Below are 10,216 nucleotides of genomic sequence, written 5' to 3'. Positions count from 1 at the left end.
GGCTGGGTAAGAGGAGGATGACTTAGTGATGTAGATGGTGGGGCTGGGTAAGAGAGAGACTTAGTGATGGGGCTGGGTAAGAGGAGGAGGACTTAGTGATGTAGAGTGTTGGGGCTGGAAGAGGAGGATGACTTAGTGATGTAGAGTGTCTGGGAAGAGAGGATGATTAGTGATGGGGCTGGGTAAGAGGAGGATGACTTAGTGATGGGGTGCATGGGTAAGAGGAGGATGCTTAGTGATGTAGAGTGATGGGGCTGGGGTAAGAGGAGGATGACTTAGTGATGGGCTGGGTAAGAGGAGGAGACTTAGTGATGTAGAGTGTGGGCCTGGGTTAGAGGAGGAGACTTAGTGATGGGCTGGGTAAGAGGAGGATGACTTAGGTGGATGTAGAGTGATGGAGGCTGGTAAGAGGAGGAATGACTTAGTGATGGGGCTGGTAAGAGGAGGATGACTTAGTGATGGGTGCCTGGGTAAGAGGAGGATGACTTTAGTGATGTAGAGTGTTGGGGCTGAGGTAAAGAGGATGCGTAGATCTCTCTCAACAGACAAATAACGATAACTGCAGTACACTGTCGTGTAAATGTACTTAGAATGCATTATAACTGCAGTATGCTTCAAGGACTTTGTAATTTTTGCAGTGTAACTGCAGTTATTCTGCAATTACTACATCCAAAATACCACAGTTACTGTAGTTTCAAAACTGCAATAATTTTTGTTGTTGTTGTATTTCTTGTATTTTTACCCCCCTTTTTCAATTAGGATCTTGTCTCATCGCTGCCACTGCCCAACGGGCTCGGGAGAGGCGAAGGTCGAGTCCTGCGTCCTGCCGAAACCCACCTGCTTAACCCGGAAGCCAACTGCACCAATGTGTCGGAGGAAACACCATTCAACTGACAACCGAAGTCAGCCTGCAGGCGCCCGGCCCGCCACAAGAGCGCGATGAGCCAAGTAAAGCCCCCCCCCCGGCCAATACCCTCTCCTTACCCGGACGACGCTTGACCAATTGTGCTTCGCCCTATGCGACTCTCGGTCACGGCCGTTTGTGACACAGCCTGGGATCGAACCCAGGTCTGTAGTGACGCATCAAGCACTGCCTTGCAATCTTTTTTTGTTCAACTTTTTCTGAAACAGTTTTTTGAAAGCCTTAAAAATATTTTGAATTTTTTGTAATTGAAGTTTAATATTATATAACATTCTTAAAATTGTTGCAATAATAAAACGTTATAAAAATACTATTTTTGGTGAGGAATTAACCATTTACATCTTGTTAACTTATGTCAAACTCAAAAGCCGCTGAAACTAGCAAACTAGCAAACTAGCAAACTTAGACACAGAGTGAGAATGAGGAGGGACTACTTTACGCACTAGAGAAGGAGTTGTGGCGGAACACCTTGCAGGGCGAGGTGGGGCTCTGAGAGACGAGGCGTCCCCTGGCTGGGCTCCTCCTCAGGCACGTGATGCTGTCGTGCTGGGGGGAGGCGTAGGAGGAGGTGAAGGAGGAGGTGAAACCTTCAGGGTCCAGGACAGAGCCCTCCTCCAACAGAGAGGTGCATTCTGGGTCCACTGAGGTCATTGACGACACGCTGATCTGGTCACAGTTCACATCCTGTGGGAGAAGAGTGTTACTTTTCAAATGGTGCACAGTACCCAAAATGGAATGTTGACAATGATCAGGTTTCAACAAACGATTGACTTTTATTAAAGATAATTTCAGATTGAGCTGACGTCTACAGCATTGAGGGAATGTGATCTTTTAAAAAAAAAAATCTATTGCTATGCACATGTCGTTAATCTGCGTTGGATCCCGGACAATGTCTTCCATTAGAGGCATGGTTGTCCGTACCTGTGAGAGTGACGTCTGTGACGACAGGCGGGAGTAGAGCCTGCTAGCCTTCTCAGCCACCCCCTTCCCTGCGGACAGGAAGCTGCTCTTAAACATGTCCAGGCTGAGAGTCGGTGTGAGGAGAGAGTCCATGGAGAAGGTTGAGGAGGGAGTCGGGGAGGAGGGGGAGACCAGGGAGGAGGGACGGAGACGTTCTTTGGGCCTGGAGAGGGGGAGGTGTGAGTTGGCACGAAGCAAGGGAGGAGGGGGTCGGGGGGAGGTACAGGGGGAGTGGGTCAGGCTGAGGGGCCGAGGTCGGTGGGAGGAGTGTTTAGATGGGGTGGAGGTGGCGTGGAGGAGCGGGCTGGATGGGTTCTGAAGGTCCATGCTGGCGGTCCTGCTGCTCAGAGGGCTCAGAACCTTCATGTACATCTCGATCTCTTCTGCCAGGTCTCGGCGGACTGTGGAGGTACTGCTACTGTCCCCATCACCCTCTGTCTCCGTCTCAGCCGCTATAATGGACAGAGGGTCAAAGCCAGTCTCAACGATACCTGTCCTCTTCACGGCTCCGCCCACGGTTTCACTGCTGTTTCTTACACTGCTCTGTTTGGAGACACTGCGATCTGCAGGCCCGGCTCCATCTCCACCAACACTGCAGGTTGCAGACCCGGCTCCATCTCCACCAACACTGCAGGTTGCAGACCCGGCTCCATCTCCACCACTGCAGCTCACACTCTTCCTTTCCACCTCCATGGCAGGTGTCTGTCTGTCCTTACTGCCTTCTACCTCCTCTCCGCCATCCAATCTCTCCTGGTTCTGAGTAGGATCAGCCTGACTGGCCTCAGCCTTCCCAGGTTTGCAGTTCGGAGGCGGGGGTCGTTTTGGAGCAGGGCCCCGGACCTGCATGGTGGTGGAGGTGAAGTTGAGTGTGATGGTCCTGAGAGTCCCTTGTCCTCCGGTCAAGTCCAGGGAGTTGGGCCTCAGCCTCCGGTTCTTTGGTCTGGTACCACAGGGAGTGTTGGAGTCACCAGGGGTGGTGGTGTGGTTCTGTCTAGTCAGACGACCTAAAGAACACAACAGTTGATAAGGTCAGATGATGATAGCTGGTCTACTGTACGCCGGCGCTTTTTCAAACCTCGGGGGAGGTCCATAATAAACCCCAGGAAGAGTAGCTGCTGTCTTGGCAGGAACTAATGGGGATCCATAATAAACCCCAGGAGAGAAGCTAGCTGCCTTGGCAGGAAACTAATGGGATCCATAATAAACCCCAGGAAGAGATAGCTGCTGCCTTTGACAGGAACTAAGGGGATCCTAATAAACCCCAGGAAGAGTAAGCTGCTGCCTTGACAGGAACTAATGGGATCCTAATAAACCCCAGGAAGAGTAGCTGCTGCCTGGCAACAGGAAACTAATGGGGATCCATAATAAACCCCAGGAAGAGTAGCTGCTGCCTTGGCAGGAACTAATGGGGATCCGTAATACATACTAAACGTCATCACCTTTGACTACCGGATCAGGTATGTTAATTCAAACATTGTTTTCGTGAAAAGTCCCGAGGAGAAGTTTGAACATGAAGTTAGTGTTTGGAATATCAATCATATAAACTATTAATAATAGTGGTCCTAGATTCCATCCCTGTGGAACGTTTCATCTCAAGAGGAGATAAGATATCTCTGTGAAAAATAATAATCTCCGAACGTTATACTTCAAACTAAATAACAACACAAAAAAATCGTCAAATAGATTGAAAAACCAACAGAAATCAGGAACATGTTCTACACTTGTAATCAAATATAAAATAATCCCAGTTACATAACACACATCCAATCAGTCAGTTGATTATCTTGTAGCCATCTAAATATAACAGCATATAGACAGAGAGGATGGGAGATGTGTTGAAGACAAGACATTCTTATTCCACCCACACACTGTGCTGTGATGTAACATCCAGGGCAGAGGATTCATTTCACTCTGTCAGTAACTGGTTATTCAAATTCTGCCCTGAGAGACCAGAAACGAGTTTTTACATCAGTGCTCAGTCAGATTAGGAGAATAACTGCAAGATAAAATGTAACACAATTTCGATATAAATACCAAGAAGGTAATTATTTTGAGCTGTTTTTTGACAATCATCCCACTACAGCTGGTTAATATGGGACAATACCATTTTTATTTTTATGGGAAGTCAGTTAAGAACAAATTCCTATTTTCCAAGACAGCCTAGAGTCAGTGGGTTAACTGCCTTGTTCTGGGGCAGAATGACAGAGCTGTACCTTGTCAGCTCGGGGATTTGAATTTGCAACCTTTTGGTGACTAGTCCAATGCTCTAACCACTAGGCTACCCTGCCGCTCCATTTCAATTCAGTCAATTCAGAAAGTACACTGAAATTGCAATTATCTTCAATGTTTTCCAATGAGGAAAAAAGTGGAATTTGTTTGACTTTCTGAATTGAAATGGCATTGACCCCAAACCCTGGTACGGATCATTCGGTAGTATTGAGTAGTAGACAAGTTTAAACTTACAAGACTCCCTCTCTGACTTCTCCAGTGGTGTTCTGTCGTTGTCCTTTCCCATCATCTTCTCCTCCTCCTTGGATAGAGAGTCATAGCCTTGGTCTGACTGGCCACCTGAAACAGACAGACAGACAGACACTGAGTGTACAAAATATTAAGAACACCTTTCCTAATATTGAGTTGCGTTGGGGTCAATTCATCAGGGCATGGACTCTACAAGGTGTCGAAAGCGTTCCGCAGGGAGGCTGGCCCATTTTGACTCCAATGCTTCCCACAGTTGTGTCAAGTTGGCTGGATGTCCTTTGGGTGGTGGACCAGTCTTGATACACACAGGAAACTGTTCACAAACCGGTGCGCCTGGCACCTACTACCATACCCCGTTCAAAGGCACTTCAATCTTTTGTCTTGCCCATTCACCCTCTGAATGGCACACATACACAATCCATGTCTCAATTGTTTCAAGGCTTAAAAATCCTTCTTTAACCTGTCTCCTCCCCTTCATCTACACTGATTGAAGTGGATTCACCTGGTCAGTCTGTGTCATGGAACGAACAGGTGTTCCTAATGTTTTGTACACAGTGTACGTTTCAAGTTTATTTCCCAGAGAGAACAACAGAAACAAACCTTAAGAACCAGTGTGGATGAGGCACAAACTTTGAGGCATCTGAACAAAAATATAAATGTAACATGTAAAGTGTTGGTCCCATGTTTCATGAGCTGAAATAAAAGATCCCAGAAATATTCCATACGCAGATAAACCTTATTTCTCTCAAATTTGTTTCCATCCCTGTTAGTGATCATTTCCTCCTTTCCCAAGATAATCCATCCACCTGACAGGTGTTGCATATCAAGAAGCTGATTAAACAGCATGATCATTACACAGGTGCACCTTGTGCTGGGGGACAATAAAAGGCCACTCTAAAATGGGATGTTTTGTCACACAACACAATGCCACAGATGTCTGAAGTTTAGAGGGAGTGTGTAATTGGAATGCTGACTGCAGGAATGTCCACCAGAGCTGTTGCCAGAGAATTTAATGTTAATTTCTCTACCATAAGCCGCTTCCAATGTCAAATTTGTCAGCACGTTCAACCGGCCTCACAACCACAGACCACGTTTAACCACGCCAGGCCAGAACCTCCACATCCGGCTTCTTCACCTGCAGGATGGTCTGAGACCAGCCACCCAGACAGCTGATGAAATGGTGGGTTTGTACAACCAAAGAATTTCTGGCATCGTGTGGGTGAGCGGTTTGCTGGTGTCGACGTTGTTCTGGCATCGTGTGGGTGAGCGGTTTGCTGATGTCAACGTTGTGAACAGAGTGCCCCATGGTGGCGGTGGGGTTATGGTATGGGCAGGCATAAGCTACGGACAACGAATAAAATTGCATTTTATGATGGCAATTTGAATGGACAGAGACACCGTGACGAGATCCTGAGGCCCGTTGTCGTGCCATTCATCCGCCGCCATCACCTCATGTTTCAGCATGATAATACACAGCCCCATGTCGGAAGGATCTGTACACGATTCCTGGAAGCTGAAAATGTCCCAGTTCTTCCAGACATGTCACCAATTGAGCATCATTTCCTTATATGAACTGTAACTCAGTAAAATCTTTCAAATTGTTGCCTGTTGCGTTTATATTTTTGTTCAGTATAGCAGAGGAGTTCTTGGATAACACCTCCTTTCTCTTCTCTCTGAAAATAGTTGATCAAACTGGTGCTATTTTCCTCTCAGTGGATTCATCTGGTACAAAAGATCTTACCTCTCCATGCCATCCTGTACAGAGACATTCTAGCTGCTTAGAGTGCAGTACAGAACACAGAGGGGGAGTGAGTGACTGAGTGACTGAGTGAGTGACTGAGTGAGTGACTGAGTGAGTGAGCACAGTAAACGTCGGCCTGTAATGTGAAGAAGGTTAGTGTAAAAGGAAGACATACTCTGCCCATCACACACAAGGATGGAGAGAGAGATGAGGAGGAACGGAGACGAGAGGGTAGAGGATTTAAGGTATAGGAGGAAAGGAAAGGGGGATAAGAAGAGGAGGATGGGAGAGAGGGAGGGAGGACAGGAGGGGAGAGAGGGAGAGGGAGGACAGGAGGGGATTGAAGGGAGGGAGGGAGGGGAGAGAGGGAGGACAGGAGGGGAGAGAGGGAGCACAGGTAGAGGCTTTAAGTACCTGTGCTTGGAGGAGGGGGGAGAGGGATGACAGGAGAGGAGGGGTAACATCTTTAGGTACCTGTGCTGGATCCATCATCGCTGGAGTCCATCTTAGTGAAGTCTGTATCGATTGAGACCCGCTCAACTGAGTCGTTAGTACTGTCTTCACTACCATGACTGACTGTGTCCAGATCACTGTAGTCTGTAGAGAGAGAACAGAGAGTTAACACTGTCTTCCCTACCATGACTGACTGTGTCGGGATTACTTCAATCTAAGGGAAGATAACAGAGAGATGAGAGTGTGAGTTTTAGGATTGTTTGGATATTACGGAGGGAGGAGAGCCTCTTCCCCCAGGACCAGACTCTGTGTCTGGGCTATTACAGAGGGAGGAGACCAGCCTTTCAAAGCACTTCATGGCTACAGACATGACGTGGGCGTCATGAACAACTGGAGCTCTCATGCATGCTTCAGTGTTGCTTGCCTCGAAGCACGCATATAAGTAATTTAGCTTGTCTGGTAGGCTTGTATCACTGGGCAGCTCGTGGCTGGGCTTCCCTTTGTAGTCTGTAATAGTTTGCAAGCCCTGCCACATCCGACGAGCGTTGGAGCTGGTGTAGTAAGATTCGATCTTAGTCCTGTATTGATGCTTTGCCTGTTTGATGGTTCATTTGAGGGCATAGTGGGATTTCTTATAAACTTCCGGGTTAGAGTCCCGCTCCTTGAAAGCGACAGCTCTACCCTTTAGCTCAATGTTGCCTGTAATCCATGGCTTCTGGTTGGGATATGTGCGTACGGTTACTATGGGGGCAATGTCATCGATGACCCTTATTGATGAAGCCGGTGACTGATGTGGTATACTCCTCAATGCCATCGGATGAGTCCCAGAACCTATTCCAGTCTGTGCAAAACAGTCCTGTACAGTGCATTCGGAAAGTATTCAGATCCCTTGACTTTTTCCACATTTTGTTACGTTACAGCCTTATTCTAAAATGGATTAAAACCTGAATGTCCTTGAGTGACCTAGCCAGAGCCCAGACTTGAACCCGATCAAACATCTCTGGAGAGACCTGAAAATAGCTGTGCAGCGACACTCCCCATCCAACCTGACAGAGCTTGAGAGGATCTGCAGAGAAGAATGGGAACAACTCCCCAAATACAGGTGTGCCAAGCTTGTAGCGTCATACCCAAGAAGACTCAAGGCTGTAATCGCTGCCAAAGGTGCTTCAACAAAGTACTGAGTAAAGGGTCTAAATATTTATGTAAATTTGATATTTCAATTTTTACAACAAGGTACAACATTTCTAAAAACCTGTTTTTTGCTTTTTTCCCTCTTGTTGCACATGTGACATGCTGGTAGAAATGAGTTGATAACTTATTTAAATTTCCCTGCATTATAGTCCCCGGCCACTAGGAGCACCGCTTCTGGATGAGCATTTTCTTATATAGTTGGTTGAGTGGGTCTTAGTGCCAGCATCGGTTTGTGGCGCTAAATAGATGGCTACGAAAAATATAATGGAAACTCTCTTTGTAGATAGTGTGGTCTACAGCTTAGTCCTTAATACTAGACATCGCGCACCAGCTGTTATTGACAAATATACACAGACCGCAACCCCTTGTCTTACCGGAGGCAGCTGTTCTGCCCTGCCCATGCAGGAAAAACCAGCCAACTGTATATTATCCTGTATATCGTTCAGCCACGACTCGGTGAAACATAAGATATTACAGTTGGTCCCGTTGGTAGGATAGTCTTGATCGCAGCTCATCCAGTTTATTCTCCAGTGATTGCACGTTGGCCAATAGGACGGATGGTAGAGGCGGGTTACCCACAAGGCACCCAGACCTGCGTCCCCTGTATCGGCGTCTCCTCGTCACGCGAATGACGGCGATTTATTTCTGGTCGGGTGTCTGAAGGACTCGTTAAAGAGAAAATCTTAAGTAAGTTGTTCTGATATCCAGAAGCTCTTTTCGGTCATAAGAGACGGTGGCAGAAAACATTATGTACAAAATAAGTTACAAATAATGCGAAAAAACACAACCCTGTAAAATGGCAGCCATCTCCTCCAGCCTCAGGACTGTGTGCATTCAATTCTTTTTATTTAACAAGTCAAGTCAGTTAAGAACAAATCTTATTTACAATGACAGCCTACCAAAAGGCAAAAGGCCCCCTGCGGGGACGGGGGCCTGGGATTAAACATACCCCGGCCAAACCCTAACGACGCCGGGCCAATTTTGCGACGCCCCAAAATCACAGCCGGTTGTGATCCAGCCTGGAATCGAACCAGGGACTGTAGTGACACCTCTAGCATTGAGAGACAACACAGCGGTGTTCCTGGAGAGGGAGATGGATTTACCTGATGTGTCTCTGTTCTGGACCGTCTGTTTCCGTCCCAGCTGTTTGAACCGGCCCACCCCCAGGACCACGTTCCTCAGCTTGGCCCACAGGAAGTAGCCCCCTCTAGTATTGGACGGCCACGTGCTCTCCAACACCGCCTGGAACCAATCAATCAATCAATCAATCTATCAATCAATAACTCTATCATTCAATCAATAAAACTATCAATCAATCAATCAATCAATCAATCAATACAACTATTAATCAATCACTCTATCATTCAATCAATCAATCTATCAATCTATCAATCAATCTATCAATCAATCAAACTATCAATCAATCTATCAATCTAGCNATTAATCAATCACTCTATCATTCAATCAATCAATCTATCAATCTATCAATCAATCTATCAATCAATCAAACTATCAATCAATCTATCAATCTAGCTATCTAGCTATCTATCAATCTATCAATCAATTAATCCATCAATCACTCAAACTATCAATCAATCTATCTATCAATCAATCAAACTATCAATCAATCAATAAAACGATCAATCAATCTATCAATCAAATGATTAATCAATCACTCTATCATTCAATCAATCAATCAATCAATCAAACTATCAATCAATCAATCAATGTATCAATGTATCAATCAACCTATCAATAGTACCTGATGGCTAAGTGCTCTCCAACCCCGCCTGGAACCAATCAATCAATACATCGATCAATCAAGCACACGTAATATAGTGTATACGGTAGTCTGTGTAGATGTAATTTATTCATCAGCAGGACTCACCTTGTTGTAGTAACCGTAGGTGATGGCGTTGGGGTGAACTCCAGCCTTCTTCATCTCAAACAGAACTCGGACCGCCAGGACAGGCTGGCTGTACTGTCCACACAGCTGCATTAACACCCGGTAACACACCTAGGAGACAGGAGATGAGACAGGAGAGGAGACAGGAGAGGAGACAGGAGACAGGAGACAGGAGACAGGAGACAGGAGAGGAGACAGGAGACAGGAGAGGAGACAGGAGAGGAGACAGGAGACAGGAAGTTAGAGTTAGAGAGGACATCTGCACCCTGTAGGACACCTGGAGAGGAGACACAGAGGACATCTGCACCCTGTAGGACACCTGGAGAGGAGACACAGAGGACATCTNAGAGGACATCTGCACCCTGTAGGACACCTGGAGAGGAGACACAGAGGACATCTGCACCCTGTAGGACACCTGGAGAGGAGACACAGAGGACATCTGCACCCTGTAGGACACCTGGAGAGGAGAGGAGACACAGGCGATATGCCACACTGTGGCACCTGGAGAGGAGGGCAGGCATCGCACCCCTGTAGACACCTGGAGCGGCAGAGGAGACACAGAGGA

The 10,216-nt window shown here is 46.8% G+C and overlaps 1 protein-coding gene across 1 annotated transcript in view; it reads right to left on the bottom strand.

Moving 5' to 3' along the window:
• Window positions 1–768: 768 nt before the first annotated feature.
• LOC112079118 (C-myc promoter-binding protein-like) overlaps window positions 769–10,216 on the bottom strand; it is a 20,021-nt gene continuing 10,573 nt past the window's right edge. The window contains exons 3-9 of the mRNA XM_070442235.1: window positions 9,634–9,762; window positions 8,849–8,987; window positions 6,576–6,698; window positions 4,346–4,450; window positions 1,844–2,886; window positions 1,366–1,606; window positions 769–857 (exon numbers count right to left, since the gene is read on the bottom strand). Coding sequence (XP_070298336.1) covers window positions 769–857; window positions 1,366–1,606; window positions 1,844–2,886; window positions 4,346–4,450; window positions 6,576–6,698; window positions 8,849–8,987; window positions 9,634–9,762 — 1,869 coding nt within the window. The remainder of the gene's footprint in view (window positions 858–1,365; window positions 1,607–1,843; window positions 2,887–4,345; window positions 4,451–6,575; window positions 6,699–8,848; window positions 8,988–9,633; window positions 9,763–10,216) is intronic.

Source organism: Salvelinus sp. IW2-2015, unplaced genomic scaffold (genome assembly GCF_002910315.2).
Source record: "Salvelinus sp. IW2-2015 unplaced genomic scaffold, ASM291031v2 Un_scaffold6957, whole genome shotgun sequence".
NCBI lineage: Eukaryota > Metazoa > Chordata > Actinopteri > Salmoniformes > Salmonidae > Salvelinus > Salvelinus sp. IW2-2015.
Note: the sequence above shows the minus strand (reverse complement) of the source record. Positions and strands in the feature narration are given on the sequence as shown.